Below are 26,430 nucleotides of genomic sequence, written 5' to 3'. Positions count from 1 at the left end.
TATATGCAGGCATAAGTCTTGAATGAAAGGGTTGTCTGTAAATTCCTTAGAAGTAGAGACAGCATTGGTGCTTTTCCTCGGATAGATACATGCAAAATCATACAGATCGTCGCTACAGTTACACTAACACGCATGCATTTACAAGATTTAACGCTCTCATCTTCGTCGTTGATCTCATGTAGATAATGTGTATTGGTTTAAGTATCATAATCTGCATCCTGCTCTGACCTCAAGAGAGCAAGTGCCTCGGAGGCCTCTATTCGACTCGACGGTACAAATCTCATCAATTGCCGAATGACTGAGGCAAGACGAGTAAGTATCGGGTCCGGATCCCTTCTACTGAGCCTCCTGTCTAGTTCAGACACCTCAACTTCTTTCAAGGCAATTAGTAAACAAGTCTTCTATCATGGACGCACAATGGTTTATTTACTCACCTTCTGATGATTTTAAACCACGCTTAAAGTTCATCTTCATGCGTTCCCATATCGGCTGCCAGTCCTTCGGCAACTTCCCCACAAAGCGGATCATCTGTGAGACCAGGACTTCATCTTCGCCTAGGTATTGGAAGGGATATGACCCAAATATGAACGCGTGGATCTCATTGCTATGTCAAATTCATATTCTCTGCAGAAAAGACAGGGATAGGGTACTTACCATACAGCCTGCGCGCCATAAATCAACGCGGTAGTCAAAGCAATCGGTGAAAATCAGCTCAGGGACCCGCAATTGCCCTGGCTGAGCAAGTACTTTAGGCTCATTCCCCTGTAGGAATGCCTCCCCAAAGTCAAGAATTCGAATATCTTCTTCATCTTCATCTACCCAATTTTCCCAATCTGCGACTTTTACGATATGTTTCGGTAAACCGTTGCCCAGCGGCTGGCCATCAAGACGAACCAGGTCTTCGACCTCTGGCAAACCCAGAACTTCGAAAAGCTCATCTTTTGTTGCGTTTGAAAGGTTACTACAGCTGAAGGCGACGTTTCCGCCGCTTATATCTGTCCCCGTGTAAGTTTAATGACGTGTGGACAGGCGTAATATACATTTCAAGAGGCCAGGGAAGAGAGAATTGTTTCAATAGAAGTTTTTGAAAAGACGGTGACTTACCCCCATGCCCCATGCCAGATTCATGAATGAAATTAATAGCTTCAAGGAGCTGTTCTGACATTCGAAGGATAATGTCTATCTCAAGGGCATCCCCAAGGCTGTGGTAGTCACCAACGACCTTATCTACCGAAGGACCGAGCAACTCAAATACCAGACACTGGTGGCTTCCATTAGGACCCTGGTGAGTGAAAACGTCGAGTAACGAGACAATAAGTTTTGAGGCTGGTCTTCCTTCGGCGCACTTCTGTAAAAATTGCAGACTATGGAGTTCCCTGGATCCCTTGGAATTATCTGCGGTCATCATTTTCAGCGAAACCCATTGCTCCTTCCTGTTCATATGTTAATAGAATTCAATCCGGATCCATTTGCCGTTCACTCACTCTCTGTCTTTTGCAAGCCAGACGGTGGAAAAGCCTCCCCAACCTAATTTATGATGTATTTCGTAGCGACCATTCTTGAAGGTATCACCAAGGCAGACTGGATGGTATCCACCGGGCCGATACTTTGACAAACGCTCCTGAGTGTATAGGAGATTATGCTGCTCATACATAGACAAGTCTTCCATGATCAGGAAAGTTGTGGTGAAAGAAGAAGAATAAAGACTGTACTTAGGAATGGGCTTGCGGTGGTTTTCATGGATTAAGCGCCGGTCAAGGCGTGATTATCTAACCATGTTCCCGAGTTTACGTTATGGTATTGAAAGGGTATAGAATGAAAAAGAATAGGAAATAGAAAGACTAGATAGTAGAAAGTTCGACTTATTTGACCCATTAACACCAATGGTTCCTTTCTTATGCTATCATTGCTTCTACATCTGCTAACTATATACGATTTATTCTTGCCCGTAAGTATGTCATACGAGAATGACGCGGCATTTACTAGTAGCCAGTCTTGAATAAGGATACTTTTATCACGTGTGTATATTGCGCAAAAGTACGGTTCCAGCAACCGATACGTGGTATATATATTTTATCTAAATCAAACCTCTGGCAGTAGCTTTCTGTCTGGGCTATGGTACTAGCATAAGCCTTAATTAGTGTGGGGCCTGAAGGTGTTTAGCGTCGATCAATATAAGATTGCAAGGAACTACAGAGTACCAGATTCGAGAGGGAGTGCAAGTTGAATTGAGCATTAGCGGCAAAATGTGTGCATCTTTATTTCAAAGTAAACGGAAAGACAGAGATCGACGAGTTAGAGAAATCAGGCAATCTGGTCCTCATGTTACCCATTAAAATAGTACCATTTGAGACTACGACAAGGGCAGCATCCTCGACCCTAATTGCCTGAACGCGAAACTGCTCATATTCAGCAGATTGAGGCGACCAGTGTTCAGTTAGGAAATGACAAAGATATCCAATGAAGCGAGGTTTGACCATGATTCGGATTGTAGGTGCACTCTAACAGCTGTTATGATTGACTTCCACCTGGAGGCTTTCTTTCCTAAGGCATAGGAGAGAACACTGTCGTAAGTAGAGAAGGAACCTAAGGAAGCTATATGGTGGTGTAGGTGAGTGGAGTGATGTGAAGTACAAATGCATTACTATGTTATCTTCGGTGGGCAGAACGATGGTAATATATGAAGTTCATAAAAGGCTAAGTTCAATGGGGTCCAGTACATATGACCCGTTAACTTAGCATATCAATGGCAAGTGTTGTGGTGGTGGCTGTACATGCAGCTTCAATTACTATCATTTGCACGGAAGGGAACTTTTGATTGTGACATTAAGAAACCAGCGGATGCTCGGACTGGAGAGAAACATGATGAATTTCATATGGTTAACAACATTCCAGTCTTAGACATCAGCACATAACAGCCAGAAGATGTTCTACAGCCCGCAGTACATGACTTATTTGTGCCCTTTTCACCCCCCACCCCGCCAACCTTGGGGTAGGGGCGTGGACGGAGTCTGACCCGGCAAAATTGAGGAATAAAATCTATACAAAGGTCAATCAGCTTTCCTCATAAAGCGATACACATCCGTTCAACAGTTCGGCCAAGTTGCTACTGACAGCATGAAATAGATCAAAACCTCTGCTCCACCGCTTTGAAGACTCCTTAAGTTTATGATACAGCAACGGCTAATTAGCCATTGCAAGCTGCCTGGAGATGTTTTCGTGCGCCTAATATACTTGCTTATGTGAGTGGCTGTCTCCTGTCTGCACTGAACATCTGATGTGGATTACACCTCCCGATATCTGTAATCTAGGTGCACTCCTCTACAGAGAGAGATGTCTCCATTCTTTGCCGTCCTCTGGAAGAGTTAAGAGTGTATCCTTAGATGATACTAATATCAACATCACTTGGGGCAAGGGGAGTCGGGAGAAATATCCCGGTTATGATGTTTCTTCAACTTAAAGGCCACGCCGTACGTAATATGATATTCAGGAAAAGACTGTAAACACTGCAGACATGTAGTTATAGCATATTATTAGACAGTGGGTGCCATTTAACCATCAAGACCATTCGTCACAAGATCAACTGAGAATTTACTATGTTTGATAGCATCTCAACCCATAAATTACCGATGCCAGTCCAAATCACTTGGTGTTGTGTCGTATGATTTGTCATTTGGAGAATATGTCCTCGGTGTGATCATTGCATTACTAGTGGCCTGCTTGCAGGTGCCTGAAAGCATGGTCAGCCATAGACCGAAAACAATGCCGCAATGTATGTTCAGTTGATACGTCGGATCACTAGTGAGGGCTGTTACATTATGTATGGTTTTATCAAGCGATCATTAAGAGACAAAGCACTTCTATACCTCAATCTTCATATCCCGCAATATCCTCGATACCAACTTCTTCTGATCCGCCGGATTCAGATCGTGCTCATCAATCGTAGTTAGACACCGTCCCACAGCTACTGTCGCCTTGACGGAAGTTTCGCCTCCGCTAGAACAGTCAACCCAAACTTTACCATTTCGTCCCACGGCGATCTCAAAGCCGCCCGATTTCTCCAACTTCTTGCCCAATTCCTCCAAAACCACCAACCCGGCCACACCATCCTGTGAGTCCGATGAGGATGAGCTCGCCCTCATCAATCTAGCAGCCATGCCAGTAGAAATATCGAACACCATTCCCCCATTCAATTGACCGAGTCCTCCAGGTTCAGCCTTGCCCGTTGCAGGGTTCACACAGGCCAGCTCAACCTCCGCGCCCGCACCCAGACCCACCGAGAGCACACGCGCGTAAACCAGATCGCCTTGTTTCAGCATCGGCCGGGTCTTCTTCGTCGCACCTTCGAAGGATAGTTGTCCCAACACCGCATGGGGCGCTTGCGGCGTGATCATGCAGTGAAAGTAGTCCACGCTGGAGTGGTGGACCTGTGCGATGACCAGGTCATTGACGGTAGGAATGTAGCGGCGATTCGGAGTCGAGAGGATAGATACAGCGTTCCGTTTGGTGTCTGTGGAAAGAATGCCGGCTTGTGTGGCTGTGAGGACATGGCTGGGGGAGGATGATGCTTGAAGGGAAGAGGAGGGCGGTTGCGAAAGTAGACGGAGACCGGGGCCAAGTCTCAATGGCGCGGAATTGGTGGATGGGAGGTATTCTGACGGGATCTCATCCCCGGGGAGAAGAATCAAGGGAGATGACATGTTGGAAATGTGTTTGTCCCACTGGGGCCTGCAGTGGTGTTGGAGAATCACGAATGCTGGAGTGGTTGACCGCGACGGGCAAAAAGAAGCGCAAATCCAAAGGCTTATCGGGTGCTGCTTATCTCCACGTGATACAGCTCATTCTGGATTGAAGATGAGATGGGCGCCACGATGGTTTGGGAGTGAACCATACAGGGTATACTTGCTGTGAAACTGTAGTGTCTGGGCAATCGCCTCCTTATTTCTCCATATTAATTGATATATGTGGAGAATGATCAATCCCATTAGATTTTCGACGCTACTGCTGCATGACTGCCGAACTGTAATTGCACCGCCACATCTACTATCGATAAGCCCTCAGCCACATCTGCCCGCCAATTGCAAACCAGCCAAAATTTTTTTCCTTCGGGGCAAAATGAAGCGCGGCGGTTCGAGAAGCAGCAGCCCGACTTACTTTGACTTGATTTCCTCCTCTTCTTCTTCCCTCCTCCCCCCAATCCCCTTCATCTCTTTTCACATCCTTCCGTCAAGATGAGCTCCGAAACTAACGGCACTGCTGAGAGATTCGCCATCGGTATCTCCTTTGGCAACTCCTCCAGCTCCATTGCCCGCATCAACGCCGTATGTGAATTTTGTACCCTTCCTATGCGGATGCCCGCCCCCATTGGGACTTTTACACCACCGCTGTGCAAAGTTGCGACAGACCGCTGACTTGACTTGGATTATAGGAAGGCAAGGCTGAGGTTATTGCCAACGAGGAGGGAGGTTAGTATAATTTAATGCGCTTTGAAAAAAGTCTTATATTCGAACACTTCGACTTACACATCACCAGACCGTCAAATCCCTACCGTCCTCTCCTACATTGATGGCGAGGAATACCACGGTACTCAGGCTAAGGCCCAGCTTATCCGCAACTCCAAGAACACCGTTGCCTACTTCAGAGATTTCCTTGGCAAGGAGTATGTCAACTCGTTCTGATAACAACTAGGCGCACATGCTGACGGACATGCACAGCTTCAAGTCGATAGACCCCACGCCCTGCCACAACTCGGCCCACCCTCAACAGAGCGACTCGACCGTTGCTTTCTCCATCTGCGATACCTCCAGCGAGACCCCCAACACTGTCACCGTCTCCGAGATCACAACCCGCCATCTCCGCCGTCTGAAGCAGTCTGCCGCTGATTTCCTTGGAAAGGAGGTCAACGCCGCTGTTATCACCGTCCCCACCGACTTCAAGGATGCTCAGCGTGAGGCTTTGATCGCCGCTGCCAACGCTGCTGGCCTTGAGGTCCTGCAGCTCATCCACGAGCCCGTTGCTGCTGTCCTTGCCTACGACGCTCGTCCCGAGGCTGTCGTGACCGACAAGCTGGTCGTTGTCGCCGACCTTGGTGGCACTCGCTCCGATGCCGCCGTCGTTGCTTGCCGTGGTGGCATGTACACCACTCTTGCTACTGCTCACGACTACGAGCTGGGCGGTGCTCAGTTGGACAAGATCATCATCGACCACTTCGCTAAGGAGTTCATGAAGAAGCACAAGACCGACCCCCGCGAGAACGCTCGTGGTCTGGCCAAGCTGAAGCTGGAGGGTGAGGCCACCAGAAAGGCTCTCAGTCTCGGTACCAACGCTACTCTGAGCATCGAGTCTCTGGCTGACGGCATTGACTACGGCTCTACCGTCAACCGTACCCGCTACGAGCTGCTCTCCGGCAAGGTGTTCGCTCAGTTCACCGGCCTGATCGAGCAGGTTGTCAAGAAGGCTGGTCTCGATGTCCTGGACATTGATGAGGTTCGTTCCATCTAAACCTTTGTTGTTCATCCTTCTCGCAGCCCGATATTAACATTTGCAGGTTATCTTCGCTGGTGGTACTTCCCACACCCCCAAGATCGCCCAGTTGGCCCGCAACATCTTCCCCGAGAAGACCACCATCCTCGCTCCCTCCACCTTCATTGGTGCCATCAACCCCTCCGAGCTCGCTCCCAGAGGTGCCGCTATCCAGGCCTCCCTGATCCAGGAGTTCGACAAGGAGGACATCGAGCAGTCCATCCACCCCATGGTTACCGCTACCCCTCACCTTCAGAATGCCATCGGTGTCGAGTTCACCTCTGGCGAGACCGTTGACTTCAAGCCTCTCCTGAACACCGAGACTGCTCTCCCCGCTCGTCGTACTGCGCAGTTCTCTGTCCCCAAGGAGGGCGGCGATGTCTTCGTCCGTGTCTGCGAGGGTGTTCGTGAGATCAAGGTTACCAAGCCCGAGCCCAAGCCCAAGGAGGAGAAGACCAAGACCGAAGAGGATGAGGATGACTCTGACTTCGACTCCGATGAGGAGGAAGAGGAGGAGATCCGCGAGCTCGTCTGGAAGACCGAGAAGCCTATTGCTGAGCTGGCCGTCAAGGGCGTCAAGGCTGGCAGCAAGGTTGAGCTGATGATCCACGTCAACGCTGACCTTGGTCTGCAGATCACGGCCAAGGAAGTTGGCGGCCAAGGTGCCGTCCGCGGTGCCGTTGAGGCTCCCAAGGCCTAGATTTTCCTTTAACGTATAATTTTCTTGCTCATATATCTTTGAACATCTCAAGACTATAACGATGCTTTTCCTTCTATGAATCGATCTAGATTTTTATAACCATTTGTTGAACGACTCCCGTGACCCCTGTGGCCTCTTTGCAACTAACTTTGCATTCATTGGGTGCACCGGGCAGGACTCAGGGAATACGTTCTGCATTCTGTCTTGCTATGACTTATTGATGATGATGTATCGATGAAGGCTTCTAAAAGTATATAGAGCTGTTTTGAAGCACAATAGAAAGCCGATGTGTTTCCAGACTCATTTTCCTAACATATTCAGAAGTAACAATGTATGGGTCTAAAGTTGTGCCGTAGGATTTCACTATCTGCTTCTGTAGGGCACATTCTTCCACCTCCTTATGAGCCTAAGAAGGTAGCACAGCGCAAGCGCACAGTTATAATGGTAGATAGAATATAAGTAGAAAAGTAGTAACAAGAGACAACAATCCATCCGCTTCACAGCATTGAGCTTGGGAAGTATAGTACTCAACTATTCTTATATATTATGTATACAATTGATTTCTCAGTGTCGACTATTATATTGAGAATGATGGAATCCTTACGAAGTGTCACGTTCTGTTAGTCTTCGTGTATCAGTTCATTCTTTTCAGATAAATGTATTACAATTAAGGGCGGATAGATATAAAGTAGCAAAGACAGTATAATACATGAAACTTGGCCGACTAAACAAACAGACATCCATCATCAAAGAGACATTAATGTTAGCATGCGCGGATGAGCCCACTTGATTCGCTCGCACAGGAGGGCGCGGCTACTCAACCCGCAAAGAACAAGTCATAAACAATCAGATCCATACTCCGGTAGACGCACCCTTCGGTGTTGACGGGGCGAGTATAAGGCTTGCGGCCGATAGGTAAACAATTGGCGGAGGCCGGCGTACTATAGTAGGTATTGACGAAGTACTATAGCCCAGTTTCTTTCATTTCTTCCTGGATAGTATCAAAGAAACAAGACCACGTTGAATTTATGGCGCAGTCTCCTTGTTGCTTCTTACGCTGTTTGAGCGTGCGGACGAGAAGAAGCCCCGGCGACGGTGCTCACGGCCACTGTATCCCCTCTCCTTGCGTCCGACAGCACCACCCATGCAATAGAACATGCATGCAAGCAGTAGGCAAGCCACAGCGGTCCACATGAAAGCGAAAGCCTTGACACCCACGCTGGCGCTCTGGCCATTGGCGTTGAACTTGTTGCGACCTTGGACGTAGACAGCACTTGAGATGGTTAGTGAAGCTCCGTTTTAATTTCTGTGGTAAACTTACGTGATAAGGCAAGTCGTGATGATCTGGAAGATCAAGGCGATCCAAGCCATCAGCGAAGAGATATAGCTTCCAATGCGCGTGCACATGGCCAGGAACCCAGTGAACAGCGACACCACGCCGAAGAAGAGCGCGATGATGAGGAAGGGGAACGAGAACCGGGATGTGAGGAAGTAGTGGTTCGTGCTGTGGAATGTTAGATTGCGATCGTACGACGGATAATCTGGCAATTGATTTCTTGCTCACCCGATGAAAGCAGAGGGAATGTTCTCAGTGGTGCCAAAGTTGCGCTGGCTCGGGGGATCAAATGGGAAGTCTGGGTAAGACGATCCGCATTGGTTTTTTCCATTCGCCGACACTGCACATATCTCCCAGAAAGTCCAGCGAGATAAGGATGGTGCACCTGGAATATTGCTTGTGTCGACCTGCAGGAAGAAGATTTCGTTCAGAGGGCGCGAGTTTCTCGCTCCGCCCAAAAAAGTCAGGAACATCAACAGAAGAGCACCGGCCGTGAAGAACAGGCCTAGGAAGCCCATTGCAACTCCTACAGTACAATTGGTGTCAGTTTAGTTGTTGTGCGACGCAGCAGGCACTCATCTTGCAGGGGATGTACTCACTGCTGAGAGCCATTGTAACGGTATTTTGTCAAAATTTCTGAATTCGCTAATGAGTCGGTGATTGGAAGAGTCCCAGCACAAGCTAAGTTCTTGATTGCGACGGGTATCTATCTATCATTCGAGAGAGAGATGAGAGACCCTATAGATGGGGAAGAGAAACAAGAACAGACGAAGGATCGAAAGGGTCTGTCTGCGAGGGAGTGGATATCCGGAGAAGCCGGTGGAGGGATGTGGGAGGAGGGGGGGAAATAAAGTACCAGGGGAGCCATAGTAGTGATATAATGATGAGGGTGACCTTCAACAATGAGCGTAACTGCGAATCAATGTTTTCTTTGGATCGACGAGGCACAAACTGGCCAGCCATGACGGCGTCGACGTCATGGTTGCAGCAGGCCCCGCTAACTGTCCTCGGCTAGTCTAAACCTTAGCGCTGCGCTAGTCTACATCGGGATAAGGCTGCCTGAAGGCCTGGGCGCTGAGGCCCATCATTCCTTATCCATGACGTTGTCGAACTCCCTCTTCCGCTGCAACTTTCGTCCTCTGAACAAACGTTGCACCACCCACCATCCATCCATTGAGTTGGGTACCCGCCTTTCCTCCTCTCGGATTGACGTGGATCACTCGAAAGCCAATGCGGATTTTTTCTTCTGTCGACTTCGTCACCAGACCCTGAAGACAAACCCTGCTGCCTACCGTGTCCTGTCCACACCCCCATACCCCCCATCGCTCCCTACCGATCCATTGACCACTATCGGGCCAAAGGTACAATCATCCGATCTCCCGAGGGTCGCAACTAACCCGCTGGGTCATTGCTCATAATGGCTACTTGGGCTTACCCGCCTCTACCCCCAGAGCGCCTAGAACAGGAAGTCGACTCCGCGTTGGTATGCCCTGTTTTATTTCTCCGTCTCCGGTGAACCTCAATTTTGAGCCGACCCGATGGCGCACATGCATCATTGATAGGGCAAGGACGGTACTAAATTTTTTTGCAACTGTATAGGCCAAAGAGCTAGAGTGGCTATTACGTTCGCTGCAAGACTCCCTTACCTCGCTACGGGAGGGCCTCCATGAATGCGCGGCTCTATTAGCACCCAAAGAGCCGGGATCAACACTCGTCCTCTCTTCTCTACGCTCTGAGAATGTGAAAGGCTTTGTGACTCGGGTTGGGACAAAGATCGTGAAGGGCGTATGTTGTCACCACTCATATTTATTGCTTATGATGCAGCCCAAGGATATGGACCCGCATCCTTTGCGCGCTATGGCCGTTGCTTATCACAACGTAGCGCTTCCAGGATGACGCTAATCAAACCTCTCTATAGGACATCCAACTCCGTCTTAGCTCCCTTGCCTCACGGGGCTCAGCCACTACCCGCTTGTGCCTGGCAAATACCCCTACAACACCCGAGCTCATTTTAAGTCAATTAGTATCGGTCAAAAACTTGGTCAATCAAAGTCTCGACATTGTCGATGTAAGCACCTGGACCGGTGACCCGCTCAACGCGGGCTTCATCTACAGCCAACTGCACCTCCTGCGCGAGACGATCAGTGAAGCACGGCAGATGCTGAAGGGCGAAAGCGATAAGGTTAGAGGCAAGTGGTGGGAGACAAGTGCGCAAGAGGAGGTAAGTGGCTGTACTTTTGCTCTCTTCGTTATAGATCATGGGCTAAGCTGTAGTCGTAGATGTTTGACCCCCCGCTACCGGCATACTTATCATTCCATCTATCCATTGCGGACTCGGCTTTAGTCCTGTATTTGAGGACGCTAGAATCTAACACCCCTGTCCATACGCCAACTGCATTCGCGACTGACATCTCTCTCACCGGGTTCAATCTGCGGGACCGGTTGTTTGGAAGCCGCCATCGTCCTCACGACGAGGCAGGCGATGTCTTCACCTGGAAAGGAGATGAAGTCAAGGTGAGGGAGAAGATCCGCGTAGAGAGCCAGGACCCTAGCCTTATGGCCGTGATGGCCAAACTAACCGCTCTTGAGCACGAAGTGCTGAAGTGGATATCAGCTCTCAAGGTGCTCATGGGCAACGAAGATACGGACAGCGAGTCTCAGTAGTACGTCCAGCTAGTATAACCAGCTTTGTAAATAGGTCTATTATTATGCATCCAACATTTCCTCCCACCTTTTGATCTTTGATGCATGCACCTCTCCATTCCTTGTGATTCCTGAGGCACCAATTCGGTCTAGATGATTATGTAACGCTCTGTTACTTGAACAGCCAATAGGAGCTGCGGAATTTCTGATGGGCATGCGGCTTGGCGCGAGTTTTCCTGGCAAAAGCTCTCCAGTGGCAAGACAATTTCTTTCAGGTACAAGCTCCTGATATTTGCATCTCGAGCCGTGGAAGGGTTGAGGATGTTGTCACGATCTCCGGCAGTCAGGGCGACCCGGTCCAACCCCCATGCCCTATTACGTCCGGCCGTATCCAGGTCGCCGCAGACCGGTTCACAGCCTCTCCGCCGCGGAGCTGCAAGCTTCATAGCTGGGCGCCCCAGAACTTCGATTGCCCGCAAAACATCCTCATCGACCTTACACTTGGAATCCCTACTCAGAGAAGCTACCTACGCTCGTACTCAACAATGGCTGCACGGCCGGAGGCATGCGTCGTCCACGACAGCGCCGGAGACCGACCCCGATGCGGAGAAGAAAGATGCTATTTACGCCTTAGTCGACAAGATCAACGAAACGGACCTGGAGATGGCTGAGCTTATGCACGAGCTGGATCTTTTGGACGATCACGAGAAAGCCCTTAACCTCGAAGGTCTCGATTTCGATTATGCGTTGAGTCAGACGATCGGTCACCGCGACGAAGAAACATTGGATGCGCGGGTGCGAGAGGCAAGACAGGAGTTTGGTGAATACCTTCCGGAGGGTCTCTTAAATGATAGAGAGACTCAGCTGTATACTCGGTTGTACGGCGAACCAATCTATCTTTCACAAGAGTCTGAGTTGGACCTAGTGGAAGAAGAGATAGATCCGGATAAACTATACCGTGAAGATGGTGAGGGCGGCTGGGAAGAAGTTGCGATGGATGAGTCTGCCACACACGACGAACCTCCGTTGGTCTATGATATGGAAGCTCCGCCGTCAGTCGAGGAAACGATCGCGATGCAACGGACGAGAGAAGTCGCCGAGCAGTTGGGCGGAGAGATCATGCTCGAGCAGTTCGAAGAGGAAGCAGCAGCAGACTCGGCTCCCAAATTCCATCCTTTGACCACAATGGGGAAGTTTTCCACCGATCCTAGCACTATATTCATACCCAAAGATAGCGTGACGGGCCCTATTTCTGTCATTCTGTCCGACTTTTCGAACAAGCACATTGCGGATACCGCCCACCGCACACTCGGCGGCCAATACCTTCCTTATTCCACCACAACCCCTCCCCTGCGCTTGCAAGCTCCTCAACAGCCGATTCCTCTAGAAGCATCCCAGCGGTACATGAGCGAAATGGAAGCCAATGTCTTTCTTGCCACTCTCTACCCTGGCATGTATGCATCTGTCCTGAGTGTTTTGGTGGAAGTCCGGAAACGCTTGGGTACGGACTGGATCCGGAACCTGATGACACAAGAAGGGGGCCCCCATGTCCTTGATGTTAGTGCCGGTGGTGCAGGTGTTTTGGCGTGGAGAGACATCCTTCGTGCGGAGTGGGAAGCCATGACGCCAGAGCACAGCTCAGAGGACCCCTATCCCGTGGGCCGGTCGACCGTTGTCACTGGATCCGACTCTCTTCGTCTCCGTGCCAGCGCTATGCTCGAAGACACCAGCTTCCTCCCGCGGTTGCCGGATTACGTCCATGTCCGTGAGAAGCCAACCTTGCAAGATGAACGGGCTCCGCCAAAGCGGAAACAGTACGACATTATCATCGCCCCACACTCCCTGCTCGGAATTGAGGAAGAGTTCCTCCGGAAGGAACATGTACAGAACCTATGGAACCTTTTGAACCCCAACGGAGGTGTTCTGATCCTCCTCGAGAAGGGACACCAGAAGGGCTTCGAAGCCGTTGCCGGAGCGCGTGACATGCTCCTGAAGCGATTCATCTCCAGCCCCGGGTCCACCACATACGAAAACTTGACCGAATCGCCCGAAGAAGACACGTTCATCGAGAAAGAAGCCGGCATGATCGTCGCCCCTTGCACCAACCACAACAAGTGCCCCATGTACCAGATCCCCGGTCATACCAAGGGCCGTAGAGATTACTGCCACTTCCAGCAACGCTACATCCGTCCGGCCTTCCTCCAGCGCATCATCGGCGCCAAGGACCGCAATCATGAGGACCTGAAATTCAGTTACATCGCCGTCCAGCGCGGTGTCGATCGTCGTGTTGAGGACAGCATCATCCAGGGCACCGAGGCCGCAGATGCAGCGTTTAACGGATACGAAGACGCAGTCGAGATGCCTAAGCAAGAAGCCGAAGCATCATCCGACGAGGCTGTCGCATCCGAGACTCAACCTACACCTCCTACAGAGCAACAGGAAACAGGAGGCGTCAACTTCCTCTCTCTGCCCCGTATCGTCTACCAACCTATGAAGCGCCGTGGTCACGTCATCTTCGACCTTTGCACGCCGGCCGGCAAGATCGAGCGCTGGACCGTCCCCCGGTCGTTCAGTCGGCAAGCGTACAAGGATGCGCGCAAGTCCCAGTGGGGAGACCTGTGGGCTCTTGGTGCGAAGACTCGTATCGCCAGATCGCTGAGACTCGGCGAAAAGCACGGTGAGAGTAGGAAGGAACGACTTGCCCGGAGGGCTGCTGAGAAGGAGGAGATGGAGGAAGACGCAGAGGATGCTTTGGAGGAAGGTATGGAGGCTACCAGCAGTATGCCTGATCTTCAGACTCCGATTAAGAAGAAGGGCCAGAAGATACCCAGTTGGGAGAAGCAGCAGATGAAGAAGAAGCGCAGACAGGCTTTGAAGCAGGTGAAGCCTTCGGCCTAAAATTACTTACTGGGTCTGGGCTAGCTTGTTACATTTTCGGGTATCTACATTGGAGTCAAAAGTGGCGTATAGAGGGTTTGGATTGCTTCCTGGCTAGGAGCATCATTTGTGGGTTGGGGACGGTCATTGTATTATATTCCTGTACGATATATGACATGTAGTATAGACCTTAGCTGTTGGTTGCAAAAGGCTTCTTCACTCAATGGCACAATCTCCATTATTCATCTTGTGCATGGTCATCATGCGTAGCGGTAGGGGCGGCTCTATAGATCCCTCTGCAAGTGCCCCAGGGACTTCTATGATTGAGCGTTCCACGTGGACACTGAATCTTCCCAGCATTGTCCTCCAACTCTGGCATCTTCCGCTCATAGTGGTGAGAGCGCGACGGCTATAGCTTCACCGGTGGTCCTTCATTCACAGCGGCTCTGTAATTTCAGTATGCAAGTGTCGACCTGTAGAGCATAGTCATAACTCGACACGGCCATAAGTGGATATGCGGCCGCACATCCCGAATCGGGGCTATACTCTCCCTGACGAGATGCATCCCCTCTTGACTCTGAGAAATAACATCGTAGCCACAAGCCATATCTTCCTTAGCCATATCCTCAGTCATCTGATATCCTACATTCGCAGGATTACCCGAGGTGGCTCAAACGATCCCATCTTAGTCGAAGAGCTCTCAGCAAGCATCACTTCCATCCTTCAAGCCGAGCTCTAGTGAAACGCCATACTCTTCCTCAACTGCCTCTCCCTCTGCGTACTCTGCAACTCCAACCTCTCCACCGCATACTGCAGCCGTTCCTTCTTCTGCATCAGCCTCTTCAACTCCGCCGCCTTCGCAGCCTTCCCTGAGGCGCCCCCGCTCTGGAGTCGATCGCCGTAAGCGCTACGCACTCTCGAAGGCTGACGGCTTTCATTCGAGTACATTCTTCCCTCTTGCAGCTCGCATTTAGCTCTCAGTCCTTGTTCTCGCCGCGAGAGCTTCTCCACGTGGTTCGACGCTAGTGAGAGCAGGTGGGCGATGCTGGGAGTGATTTCGTCTAGCAGGGATTGTTGAGCTTCGCGCAGAGTAGGTTCGGGAAGGAGTTCGAAGTGCTATTGGGGTTAGATTGGGGGTTTTGATATTAAGCAGGAAGGTATGGGGTACGTACTCGGGTTGTTTGCAAGACCTTGCATAGTCGGGGAAAGTCGCTAATACCGGAGTCGAGGGTGGAGATGGAGGAATCGAGGAGTTGGAGGGAGGATCCAAGGGATGAGACGGAAGCTTGAAGGTGGTCTGCCATTGCGATTATATTGGAATAAAATATCGGGTATCTGCTGGAAGAGAAGTGTGTTGTGTATTGTCTTGATTAATCGTTATCGTGATTGTTGATTGTTTACTGCGGAGGGGCAACCGGCGATAGACGCAGCCGTAAAAGCGGCGCGGCAAATCCTTCCCGAAGTGTTAAAGCGGCCGGGGATTCGGACTCCCGGACAAACCTCGTTGTACCCGCTCTCGTCTCATCGCTCCTTCACCAGCTGCTCCAACTCCCGTCTTTCCTCCATACCCAGCACTTCGCTTTCAATCAAACGATCTGCCCACCATGTCTCTCCTCGGAAAGAAGTTCCCCACCCCCGTTGGTACGTTTGCTGTGGCCCTGGCGCGCCCATGTTGGGTTCGAGAGATGAGGATATGAACTGACTTGCTTTGCTCATTTAGCCAAGCCCATGGCTCCCTTCTTCGCCGCCGGTATGCATACACCCACCTATTACTTTTTTGAATGGCTATGTCTAGCCTGGATAGCTATGCGGATATGACGGAATAGCTCCATTGAAGCGCGTTGAGAGAGAGGGGTAATAGCGGCTTTCTAACGGTTTTTCGAATTACAGGTCTGGTCATCCTCTACGGTGTCAACTCTTTCGCCAACGTCATGATGTCGAGTAAGTGAACCTGTTACGACATTCTCCAATATCAGCACGTTATCAAGCGTCCGCTTGAATCCAACTTCGAATCCCTTGTTCTCTCGATCCGAATCGTGCATGCTAACCTCGGTTGTTACACCTTAGCCGCCGAGTTCAAGAACGACCCCCGCAACCCCAACCTCAAGAACCAGAAGCATTAAATTAGCTCTGGGTGAATTTCCGAGCACGCGGATATGGCGGATGAATGCGTGGCTGGTGTGGGTGGTTTGAGAGCCCCGGTTGCTGCGGGTTCGTCGGTCAGTCGAGTTTGCGGGCATTTACTGTGTATAAGCTTATAGAAGATACCGTCATACGACATTTGCCAATTGATATGTTGTATACCTATTTCTCCGCTTGATGGTGGTGGTGTGTTGCTGGGAGGTGTGCGGAGCCGGAGGGCATCGCTGGAAGGCTGGTATATAGGATCTTGGTGGATACGGTCACTATGGGAGCTTGGAATCGTTTGCATAGACGTAGTGTGGCGTGCTGCAGGTCTTAGTGTGCACGTAGAGTGTTTGAAGTATATGTTGATCTGCTAGCTTAGGATGGCCATTAGAATGATCATCACGAGTCGCTATGCTTATGACGTGCAATTACAGACTCAGCTTTATTGCTACAATGTAAAGTATACTATATCTTCTACCGTCCATTCTGCCTCTAGGCCAGAACGTACAGAGCTTCGAAGTAGGCCTAGATTTTGACAGTGAGCGTACGTTGCACGGTCAAGGCACAAAGATACTTTCTGCAGCCTCTCCAGAATTAAGCACACGATTCAAATAGAAATTCATCATATATAGCACATAATAATATAACTCATTCAATTATTGCATTACAATAACATCCTCATACTCCGTAAATCCAACAAAATTCTCCCCCCATCCGGATGAAAAGAGACAGATGCCCCTAACCCAAACAGGCAATCCGCATCCCGACTCCCGTGACTTTCGCCGCTCCGGCCAAAACCTCCGGCCATCAAATCCATCCCAAATCGCATTCCAAGTTAAATCAGCGCCAGGAAACCCCCTTTCACCAGGTCAATATGTCGCACTTCCGGTCCAAGATCCTCGACCTCGGCGGGTTCATCAACCCCCGTGTTGTCCGCGACCACACCAAGCGGAAGGTTTTCGAGCAATTCGAGCCGGAACGGTAATTCCAACCCATACCCTAAAGGTCTATCAAACCAGCTAAACAGCTACTAATTGATATATATCTTCTGGATAATAGTCAAGCTCTCCGCTACGTGATCCACAACACCTCCCTCCCCCAGCGTGTGCGCGCCCAGGCTCAGCTCCAGCTCGCTTCCATGCACGCCTACACTCGCTCGACGCAGATCAAGAACCGCTGTGTGGCGGGTGGTGTTCCTCGCAGTGTGATTCGGGCGTTTAGACTTGGTAGAGTAAGTCTATCCCTAATAAAGACCTGAATTGACTGGGTCAATGCTAATGTTTGGTGTGTACAGTACCAATTCCGTCAGCAGGCGCTGGCCGGTGAACTCCCCGGTGTGAAGAAGGCCAGTTGGTAAATTACTAGTATGGGAATTTTATGCGAAAAGAATACATATATTTGTGATAGCTTTCATTGGGTTCGGCGGGTTCTTCCTGAAAGGCGTTTGTTTTCAACTTTCCTCCGTTTCCTTGTTGGTCAGAGGACTTGTATATTAGGTTTTGTTAGATGATGATGAGGAATAAGACATGCCTTTTCATCGTCTTGGGTTTCTGTGCTCAGTTGAGATGGTTCTTGATCTACAGTACTCCCAGAGGGGGGGATTGCAGTGGTGTGGCTATTTTCGGTGATTATGTTCGGCATCATCCATGGCTGGATGTGTGACACCATCGGATCTTGTCGATTGGTCTGCGCAGTGAAGGGCGGATGTTACATGAAGTACTACTAAGCTATGCATTGACAAACGCCTGCACTTGGCTTCACTTGAAATTCACTGGCATTGGTTGGGGGAAGTTGCAGGTTCTTTTTGGTTCTTCTGTTTGCTCTTGCCGTTGCTTTTATTCTAGATCTGTTGTCTGTCTCCATATCTCATCTCTCTCTCTCTCTTGCTGAATCTACTCACTGTTACTCACACGCTCGTTCTCTCGTCATCGTCGAACTACACTCGCCAGAATGTTTGTCTTCAGTCGAAAAGACCTCCCTGCGGAGCCTGTATTCCCCGCGGACCTGGAGAAACTGGGGTAAGAGAGACTGAGATGAGAATCCATCCAACCATAACTCATCTACTAACCAAAGCCAGGTACTTCATCACCAAAGATGACCAGATCCGAAAGATCTCCGCGCCAAAAGAAGAGTTTCAATTCAAGATCAACAGGAACGCGCGCTGGAATGAGATGCAGCGAGAGGCCATGAACAGTATGCATTCTAAGCACCGCTCATCGTTGTATAACTAACCACTCTATATGATAGCATGCATTCGCAACATCGTCCTCTCTCGTCTTCGCAGCCTCGGTCTCATCACTCTACGACTTCCGCTTACAGCTCGTCCTACCGATGCGCATGTGCCCATCCTCATCTCCAAGAATCTGTCCACTGCCTCCCGCGTCATCGTTGTCTTCGGAGAGCCTATACAGGACCTTGGCATCTGGGCTTACCGGACTCTCAGCAGCGATGGCATTGAGGTCGGGTCGGCTGTTCAATTTGCGCGGGCTGTTCTGGGTCAGAAAGATACGGCACTTGTCCTGGCAAACACGGGGCAGTTGGTGTGGCACTGTGGTTCTGGTCGAGCGATGACATTGACGTCCTGGCATTGCGTTCCTCGAAAGTCGGCGGTAGATCCGCCGCTGGTTATGACTCGTCGGAACAAGATCCCTGGGAATGGCGACTGGCAGGAACATATTCAGTATGTGTTTGAGGAGATCTTGGCTGCTCGGGGTCGGCTGGTTAGGGCTGATGCGAAGATTGGGGTGGTTGGGTTGGATGATGGGGGGTTGGGTGTTATTCGGTATTTGGGGAGTAACTGTATGTCTACTTTTCGTGCTTCAAGGTTTATTGGTGGTCGGTTGTCTAGTGGTATCTGGCTAACAAGTGATAGGGGAGGCATGGCGTCCATATATATCAGCAATCTGTCTCACCAACCCATTTCACCGGATTGGCGTTGACTTCGGAGACAAGGATGGTAAAGATTCAAAGGACCCCTCTTCGTTTGTGAGCTTCGTCTCCTCGCGTTGCCGTGGGTATATCCTGTCTGAGCAGGATCTCGGGCTGCCTGTTCCTGCTCCCGAGCATCATGGGTGTAACTGCTATTCGTCTGGCGAGCCGCTGATTACCGAGTGTGTTATGCCCAAGGCGTGGGAGGACATGCTGAAGTGGCTCAATACGACTTTCGAGGATCCAGAATACTGCGAGGCTAATTTGATGTTCAGAGAGTTTTTGGGGAATATGGGGGGTGATACTATGGAGAGAGTTGCTGAGCTTGAGCAAGAGGATGATTGATATGAGAAGTAGTTAGCACAGTTTCTTATTGATACAATCTTACCAGCCATCGCATATGTCCATCATTGTCATTATACAGTAATATATACTACATAGAATAGTACACCGTCAACCCTAACAGTATACTTGTACCCTATTCACTCATATTCACTCACTCTTATCCCTCTGCATATTCTTATCCACATCCATATCCTTCTCCTTCTCCTCCCACTTCTCCCTCACCCTTCTTCTCAACCCTCCATTAACCCCTCTCCCCCAAATAACCTCCTCCTCCCTATCCCCCTCCCCAACCCTCTCCCCGATATCTCCACCCTCACCACCCTCCCTACTCTTCCCCCCACCAACCCTCTCACTCCCCACAACCACCTTCCTCTCCTTAACCCTCCTCTCCCTCCCCCTCGCAACCTCCACCTTCCTCAAATAAATCGCATAAATCATCACCTCCGCCACGCCCACCACCACCGCCGCCCCCAACGACACCAACACCTTCACCGACTCCGACACCCCCTGTCCTGTGCCCTTCCCCCTCCACACCCCCGCCACAGTAGATACCAGCATCTCCGGGGACCGGAAACTCCGCAACGCCCAGTACACGCTGAAACCCGTGATGAGGACGGAGAGGAAGATGTTGAGCACGAGGCCGGGAGTAAGGGGGTCTGTGTCGTTGTCATCATCATTGTTGGGGTTATGTTTGTTGTGCAGTGCTTCGAGTGTTGGTGTGGAGGAGGTGAAGATTGAGGGTTTTGTTGATGCTGGGGTTCTGGAGGACGGAGGGAAGAAACCGGATGAGGTGAAGGATGAAGTGGAGGTCATGCGGTTGTAGGCGTCTGTTTCGGCGGCGGCGAGGAGGCGCGCTTTGAGGGCGAGGTATTCGGGTGACTTTTTATGTCAGGTTAGTTAATCTTGTTTGTGTACGGTGTTGGGGGAGATAAGTGTTGGGATAGGTGCTTACCGGCTCGGGTTTCTTGGGCGGAGGAGGGACGTAGACTTTTGTTCCGCGGAGGAGGGAGTTCAGGGTTTTGCTTCTATCGGTGTTTGTAGAGGTAGTAGTTGTAGTGGTGGTATCTTGTTGTCGGAAGTATCGAGCTATCTTGATCAATTGGTCGTGGGAGATGGGGTCCTCTAGGTTCAAGGTATCGGGGAGGGAGAAGTCATGTCGCGAGGTAGGAGGGAGGGCCTTGATGGCGGAGAGGATGGAGGGTGTTGTTGTTAGGAGAACCATTGTGTATATGTATGTATCTATAACATGTTGTTTGTATAGTTGTGTAGGTAACGGAAAGGAAGAATAGTTGTAGATTGTAGATTGTAGATAGATAGTATGTTGATGAAGATCGCCGCAGATGACACCATTCCCAAACAGGCAATCAACTCCCCCACTCCATCATTATCATTATTCCTCTCGCTCTCTCTCCTCCGCGGCCTGCAGTGCATCTCTTTACCTTCCGCCCTCCCCCTCTTTCTATCTTATATACTCCAACCTGTCTGTCACCATGGCAGACAAGAAGACTTCCTCGTGAGTAGTCCACATCCCGTACACCAAAAATCACCCTTCTTATACCACACCACCACCACAACAACCCCTCCCCTCTCCACCATCCCAACCCAAATATCCCCAAACAACCCCCCTAAATAGAACCACCACTAACCCTCCCCCCTCTCCCCGGGACCATAAAAAACAGAGTAACGCCCCCCACCAACCCGCGCGGCATCCCCGCCGCGCCCTTCGTCGACAATGTAGCAGACTACGTATCCTCACGAAGCGAAGTGGAACCGACGCTACGGTCCTTCCAAGAGATGATCTCGAAGTACCAATTCATGGAAGTCAACACGCAGCGCCGGGCCCAGGGTCTACGCGACAAGATCCCCGACATCAAGAAGACATTGGAGATGGTGCGATTCCTGAAACTCAGAAGAGAAAATGCAAGTGCCTCGGCACTCGAAACCAACTTCGAATTGAACGATACATTGTATGCTCGCGCGACGGTCTCCCCCGCTGATACGGAGGAAGTGTATCTCTGGCTCGGAGCGAATGTTATGCTTGCGTACCCGATTGAGGAGGCTGAGAGCATGTTGGATGAGAAGTTGGCTGCGGCGCAGAAGAGTCTGGCGAATTGTGAGGAGGATTTGGAGTTTTTGAGGGAGCAGATTACGGTATGCTTATTCTTCTATCTTTGATTCTTGTTGTTATGGTTGGGGCTAATGGTTGTGTAGACGTTGGAGGTTGCGACGGCGAGAGTTTATAACTGGGATGTGGTGCAGAGACGGAAAGAAAAGGCTGAAGGTAAGGGTGATGAGGAAGGGGAGAAGGCTGCTTGATATCATTTTATTAGAGAGATATGATATGATACTTTTAATGTACTGTTTTTGTGTTGTTTCTGGTTTTGTCTCCGACTACCCTTTTGTATGTATTTAGTGTCAAAAGCAGGCATTGAAAATAAAAGTCTACATGATGATAGTTACTGTCAACAACGGTAGATCCATCATAGATATCTGCAATGCGCCGTGCCATTATATGATCTATAACCGCCGAAAATAAACATGGAGACCCTCGCACGCTCATCCAAACACTAGCTCAAAAGCAAGTAGAAATATATTAGCTCATGCCAGCAGCTGTGCATCTCGTAAATCATCAATCGCAGCATATGTTTCTCAAACCAGACCCATGTAATCCCAGAGTGGGGAAGCCGAATCGAAAGCAATATTAAAACCATGTATCATCGAACAGAGCAAATGCCACAATTCGTAAGTCATACGACGGAAAATCTCGTCGGTTAGCAGTTCATGCTTCGCTTCGAGTCCGTCAATCCGCAATCAATTATCCACATCAGACCGCAGTCGGCCTCATGTCCAACTCGGTATCGTCCTCGACAATCGTCCACTCCTCCTCGGGTACGTCCTCGTCCGCTTCCTGTTCTGCCACCGTCTTCGCCGAAGGTGTGGGCGAGAACGGCGTCGAGGACAAATTGGAGCGCGCTTGAGCCAGGGTTTTGGCGTACTCTAGATCCCGGTAGATCGCTTGGATAGCCGTATCCACCCCATCCTCCTGTTCAATCATTAGCAGGGCAACATGATTAGATTACATACGACTTACGCTTCGGATTTGCGCTCCTAATTTGTGGGCTTTGACGATCATACGCTCGTCATGGGTAGCCTCCCACAAAGCCCGAGAGAACATCGTCACGTTCAGCTTCTTCAAACAAATACCGACGCCCAAGTCTTCAACTCGCGTTCCGAAGAAGAACTGGTCGCCGAAGAATGGCTTGACAATGGTAGGAACACCGGCACGCAGACTTGCCCCAGTAGTCCCAGCGCCGCCATGGTGCGCGGCGGCATCGATCTGCGAGAAGAGCCAGTCATGGGGTGCCGATTGAATCTGGATGATTTCCGGCGGCAGAGGGACCTCTGACTTGGCACTAGCCGGGTCTCCTAGACGATCAGACCAGCCCTTGGACAGGATGCAGCGGACATCGGCCTTCTGGACAGATTCGATGACGGTGCGTGTGAGAGCGGAAGGATCGGACACAACAATTGACCCGAACCCGATGTAAACAACTTTCTTATCATCCTTGCGAGCACGTTGGATAAAGTCAACCAGTTCCGCTGGAGGGGTCCAGTCAGAACCCTCGCTAAGAAACCAGTACCCGGTTATGCGAATCCAGTCTGGATAATCCAACGGTGGCGGCACCACAGTGGGCGAGTAGTTGTAAAGGAATGGGACCTTATTCGGCTGCATCTTATCCAGACCGGTGGCCTTCAAGCCCAGCTCTTTCTTCCGCCAGCGGTTCACCTGACCTGCAACCGACTTCCAGAAGACGTTGTCAAACATGACGTAGGTGATGTAGTTGTAAGCGCCGCCCATCTTGTGCTCAGGGACCGCAAATGCATGGGGATATGCCCGGGTTCTTGACCAAGGCATTGTAAAGGCGCGGAAGTACGGAATTCGAAGTGCCTCTGCGATGTGAATCCCAGCCATCGCGCTTGGAGATTCAATGAGGAGGTCGGTGTCCTGGCAAGCTTTCCACGCAGAGGACAGCAAATCGTCAATCCAGCCCCGGAACTTCGCTGTTGCCTCTTTGAAGAATGAGTAGGTGAACATTCCGTTCTCTACACAAATCCGCATAAGTTCCGCCGGGTCTCCATCGACTAGCGCAAAGTCAATGCCATGCTTTCTCACCCAAGGTTCAAACTCCGCGTGAGTTGCAATCTTGGGCCTATGCCCTTCGGCAAGAAGACCCTTACACAAGGCAATGTACGGTTGAACGTCACCACGGGAGCCTATTGTAAGACACGTAATCCTCAAAGATTCGGTAGGCTTGAAGTTGATGATGGAAGCGCGAGGGTCATCAAAGATGGGATGCAATTCGTTGGACTCAGTCATCGCCGAGCGGGAACTGTGCATACCAGTGATGTCCAACCTGGCCTCCTGTAATAAACGGTGCTCTGCTCTGGCCGATTCAGACTCATCCTTCTCCTCGCACTCTGCAAGTAGTCCGGACGCCATCAAAAACTTCGTAGACTCAAGACCTTTGTGCAGCGTGACAGCGCAATCATCTCGGATCTCAGCTGTGCCAAACTCGAAAAATAGCTCTTCGTGGCCTCGAATAACGACAACAAGCCCATGGCGGCCAAAGTTGAACCCCTTTTCCTTGTCCACATTTTCCACATCCTTAAGCGGAAGGATCATCTTCGTACGAGTCCCGGGCATAAGACTGCGAAAGCACAGCTTTTTCTGACTAATATAAATCTTGCCGTATAGTGGGATCATCCGATGTAGCCACGCAAAGTACGATGCCTGCAACTTCTCACTCGGCGGAAGGGCAAAGTGTTCACGGAATCGGTCACCGTCTTTGCAACCAGCCTCGAGGTCTTCGGGATCGACAGCCTGGTCATCCGCGAGTATATTCTCGGATTCTCCGTAATGCTTGCCGCCACCGGCCCACATCCCAGAAACCTTCTCGAGATAGCCCATAGATTCACTCGCCAGCAAGTTACTCATCTGCTTCGATCGTGTCTTCAAGTACTCGGCGAATCCTGCTGCGCGCTGCAAAGGATACACCCCGGCCCGAGCAAGCTCATTCAGCGCCGAAGTGGAAGGGTGAAGTCCAATAGGAGTCTGAGTATCACGGTCAGACTCGCTCACGGCGTACTGTATCTCAGGACCATTCCTGGTCGTATGCACCGACCGCGCTGTCTCATCCGAGTGCCGACGAGCAGTCTTCTCGGCGGCCGAAGGGCCTCGTCTCATTGTACGAATCGTAGGCGACTGAAAAACATCGCTTCGGTTCAATATTTGGCTGGCAGATTCGGTGGTATCTGTCATGGACTGCAGAATACCAGATGCCTCAGTTGCCTGCTCAAAGGAGTTTCCGAAGGACAGAGATGAGTCCTGCTGTCTCATAGGTGGAGACATGCTCAAGGCATCCTGCCCGAAACTGAACTGCCCCGTGCTTGCGCTTCGTCGTCGATTGCCAGATTTTCCAATGCCCCGAGATTGACTTGTCCCGCTGGTGATCGACCACCTATTCTGGGAGGCCCGAGTACGGCGAGAGCGAGACGTCTGCTCAGGCTGTGGTGATAGGGTCAGTTGCGACCGCTTCATAGGCGTGTCAGCAACGAGACCTCTTAGGAAGTTGAATGCATCCTGGCCGTCATTGAAAAACGTGAAATAGTACTGCAGTATAGTCAGCAGTGAGCATGGAATGCCAAAAGTTGGGCACGTACCTCATCAATGGCGTAGGTCTCCTCACTCTCAACCACGCGGATCTTGAAAGTTTCCGCAAAGTCTACCATGGGGCTCTCTTCGATATCGATGACACTCTGAATGGGGAAGGAGATCTTGACGCTGCCCTTGTCGTTGTGGGTGCGAAATATGACCTTCTGCAGAGCCTTGACCCACTCTTTGGCGCTCGAGGAGCTATCGGCTCTGAAGTAGTATGTTCGCTGGTCGGTGGTGACCTGGAAGTCTTTAACTTCGCGCCCTTTGTCTTTTGGCTCAGCCAAAGAAGCCGAAATTCCGTAACGGAGATCAACATGGCCGCTAGGAAAGTAAAGTTTCGACGGGTCTGCATAGTATGAGAGAACATCCCCTTTCAGCGAAAACCAATACCGATTGTATTTGGGATTCTTCCGGCCACGTTTGTAGACGTATCCGGACTTGATGGCGACGGTGGACTTTCGAGGGAGGTAGGCGTAGAAGCAGATGTGTCCTTCTGTGACATACATGTACCCTTGCAAGAGCATGCTTTGCAAAAAGGAGCATGCGTACTCAACAAGCACCTTTTCCGGCGCCTCAAAACCGAACATCTCCTTGAGCCGTAATGAAAGTGCTGATGCGGATGACTGCTTCCCACTCTCGTCACGATTCTCTTCCGTAGCAGACTGGGCGCCTTTAGTCGAATCCTCTGTGTCCAACAGAGCCCGTGCTTCTACCATGCGACTAAGGACAGGGGCTGCCCTAGGAGTAGCACTGCGAGGCCGTTTGGGAGTGGAGGCTCGAGACATTTCATCACCCGTCGGGGGCTCGGACTGTACAGCCGGTTCCTGACCTTTGTTCTGCCTTGAGTTGATCTTGAACGGGCGCAATAACTTGTTATCGGATATTGTTCGTCGATGGCGACGACCGCGCTCCGGAGTCGGGCTCTGCGGCTTGGGAGATAATCGCGGCGATTCATTCCCGCTCCTAATTGGCAGTGCACCAGCGGTAGCAGACAAGTTCTCGGCGTCTTTGCGGACACGGTTCTCGTCCTCTCCTTCACTATCACTCGATTCGTCGAACCGCGCATGAAAGCCAGATCTCGAGCCCACCGCAGCAATCATGCCGAATATAGACTGGTGCATGTACTGCATATGACCTTCTCGAGGCCCCATACCGCCCGGGGGAGCACTGAAATCCACCTGCGAGTCATCATCTTCTCTTAAACGTTCGGGAAGAACACTGGCGAACATGCGGCTA

General features: G+C 50.7%; 12 protein-coding genes across 12 annotated transcripts; 6 read left to right on the top strand and 6 right to left on the bottom strand.

The window, feature by feature from the left end:
- Positions 1-197: 197 nt before the first annotated feature.
- Positions 198-1,669, bottom strand: BO79DRAFT_189326 (kinase-like protein; the record flags this gene model as incomplete). Its single annotated transcript, XM_025680648.1, has 5 exons — positions 198-373; positions 435-597; positions 655-995; positions 1,105-1,433; positions 1,485-1,669. The coding sequence occupies 5 exons, from the start codon at positions 1,667-1,669 to the stop codon at positions 198-200; spliced, it is 1,194 nt and encodes a 397-aa protein (XP_025543263.1).
- Positions 1,670-3,839: 2,170 nt separating this feature from the next.
- On the bottom strand, positions 3,840-4,745 carry BO79DRAFT_207509 (exosome non-catalytic core subunit RRP40). Its single transcript, XM_025682182.1, has one exon. It carries the CDS (start codon positions 4,698-4,700, stop codon positions 3,861-3,863), a length of 840 nt encoding a protein of 279 aa, XP_025543262.1. The 5' UTR covers positions 4,701-4,745; the 3' UTR covers positions 3,840-3,860.
- Positions 4,746-5,142: 397 nt separating this feature from the next.
- On the top strand, positions 5,143-7,520 carry BO79DRAFT_235686 (ribosome-associated complex protein SSZ1). The gene is made up of 5 exons (XM_025684502.1): positions 5,143-5,321; positions 5,429-5,465; positions 5,533-5,659; positions 5,715-6,486; positions 6,548-7,520. The coding sequence occupies exons 1-5, from the start codon at positions 5,232-5,234 to the stop codon at positions 7,220-7,222; spliced, it is 1,701 nt and encodes a 566-aa protein (XP_025543261.1). The 5' UTR covers positions 5,143-5,231; the 3' UTR covers positions 7,223-7,520.
- Positions 7,521-8,248: 728 nt separating this feature from the next.
- On the bottom strand, positions 8,249-9,076 carry BO79DRAFT_139743 (SUR7/PalI family protein; the record flags this gene model as incomplete). The annotated part of the gene is made up of 3 exons (XM_025678205.1): positions 8,249-8,495; positions 8,544-8,726; positions 8,787-9,076. The coding sequence occupies 3 exons, from the start codon at positions 9,074-9,076 to the stop codon at positions 8,249-8,251; spliced, it is 720 nt and encodes a 239-aa protein (XP_025543260.1).
- A 624-nt stretch (positions 9,077-9,700) lies between these two features.
- BO79DRAFT_285355 (tRNA methyltransferase RSM22) lies at positions 9,701-14,241 on the top strand. Its single transcript, XM_025688345.1, has 5 exons — positions 9,701-10,041; positions 10,158-10,343; positions 10,477-10,779; positions 10,839-11,218; positions 11,393-14,241. The coding sequence occupies exons 1-5, from the start codon at positions 9,976-9,978 to the stop codon at positions 14,097-14,099; spliced, it is 3,642 nt and encodes a 1,213-aa protein (XP_025543259.1). The 5' UTR covers positions 9,701-9,975; the 3' UTR covers positions 14,100-14,241.
- Positions 14,242-14,762: 521 nt separating this feature from the next.
- Positions 14,763-15,446, bottom strand: BO79DRAFT_167557 (DASH complex subunit SPC19). The gene is made up of 2 exons (XM_025679384.1): positions 15,251-15,446; positions 14,763-15,194 (listed from the first exon to the last, which is right to left on the bottom strand). The coding sequence occupies exons 1-2, from the start codon at positions 15,380-15,382 to the stop codon at positions 14,814-14,816; spliced, it is 513 nt and encodes a 170-aa protein (XP_025543258.1). The 5' UTR covers positions 15,383-15,446; the 3' UTR covers positions 14,763-14,813.
- Positions 15,447-15,613: 167 nt separating this feature from the next.
- Positions 15,614-16,290, top strand: BO79DRAFT_207504 (F1F0 ATP synthase subunit i). The gene is made up of 4 exons (XM_025682181.1): positions 15,614-15,719; positions 15,799-15,828; positions 15,969-16,019; positions 16,146-16,290. The coding sequence occupies exons 1-4, from the start codon at positions 15,683-15,685 to the stop codon at positions 16,199-16,201; spliced, it is 174 nt and encodes a 57-aa protein (XP_025543257.1). The 5' UTR covers positions 15,614-15,682; the 3' UTR covers positions 16,202-16,290.
- Positions 16,291-17,027: 737 nt separating this feature from the next.
- On the top strand, positions 17,028-17,770 carry BO79DRAFT_189307 (mitochondrial 37S ribosomal protein uS14m). The gene is made up of 3 exons (XM_025680647.1): positions 17,028-17,186; positions 17,265-17,436; positions 17,500-17,770. The coding sequence occupies exons 1-3, from the start codon at positions 17,080-17,082 to the stop codon at positions 17,560-17,562; spliced, it is 342 nt and encodes a 113-aa protein (XP_025543256.1). The 5' UTR covers positions 17,028-17,079; the 3' UTR covers positions 17,563-17,770.
- A 385-nt stretch (positions 17,771-18,155) lies between these two features.
- Positions 18,156-19,478, top strand: BO79DRAFT_277210 (uncharacterized protein; the record flags this gene model as incomplete). Its single annotated transcript, XM_025687803.1, has 4 exons — positions 18,156-18,223; positions 18,283-18,398; positions 18,453-19,004; positions 19,078-19,478. The coding sequence occupies 4 exons, from the start codon at positions 18,156-18,158 to the stop codon at positions 19,476-19,478; spliced, it is 1,137 nt and encodes a 378-aa protein (XP_025543255.1).
- Positions 19,479-19,625: 147 nt separating this feature from the next.
- Positions 19,626-20,744, bottom strand: BO79DRAFT_243373 (uncharacterized protein; the record flags this gene model as incomplete). The annotated part of the gene is made up of 2 exons (XM_025685278.1): positions 20,431-20,744; positions 19,626-20,357 (listed from the first exon to the last, which is right to left on the bottom strand). The coding sequence occupies exons 1-2, from the start codon at positions 20,698-20,700 to the stop codon at positions 19,626-19,628; spliced, it is 1,002 nt and encodes a 333-aa protein (XP_025543254.1). The 5' UTR covers positions 20,701-20,744.
- A 224-nt stretch (positions 20,745-20,968) lies between these two features.
- On the top strand, positions 20,969-21,794 carry BO79DRAFT_251701 (tubulin-binding prefolding complex subunit PAC10; the record flags this gene model as incomplete). The annotated part of the gene is made up of 3 exons (XM_025685874.1): positions 20,969-20,991; positions 21,158-21,629; positions 21,690-21,794. 3 exons carry the CDS (start codon positions 20,969-20,971, stop codon positions 21,792-21,794), a joined length of 600 nt encoding a protein of 199 aa, XP_025543253.1.
- Positions 21,795-22,302: 508 nt separating this feature from the next.
- Positions 22,303-26,423, bottom strand: atg26 (UDP-glucose:sterol glycosyltransferase; the record flags this gene model as incomplete). The annotated part of the gene is made up of 3 exons (XM_025683238.1): positions 22,303-22,521; positions 22,570-25,149; positions 25,200-26,423. 3 exons carry the CDS (start codon positions 26,421-26,423, stop codon positions 22,303-22,305), a joined length of 4,023 nt encoding a protein of 1,340 aa, XP_025543252.1.
- Positions 26,424-26,430: the final 7 nt, after the last annotated feature.

This window comes from Aspergillus costaricaensis (assembly GCF_003184835.1).
Source record: "Aspergillus costaricaensis CBS 115574 unplaced genomic scaffold BO79scaffold_5, whole genome shotgun sequence".
Taxonomy (NCBI): Eukaryota; Fungi; Ascomycota; class Eurotiomycetes; order Eurotiales; family Aspergillaceae; genus Aspergillus; species Aspergillus costaricensis.
This window is presented reverse-complemented; position numbering and strand designations above follow the sequence as displayed.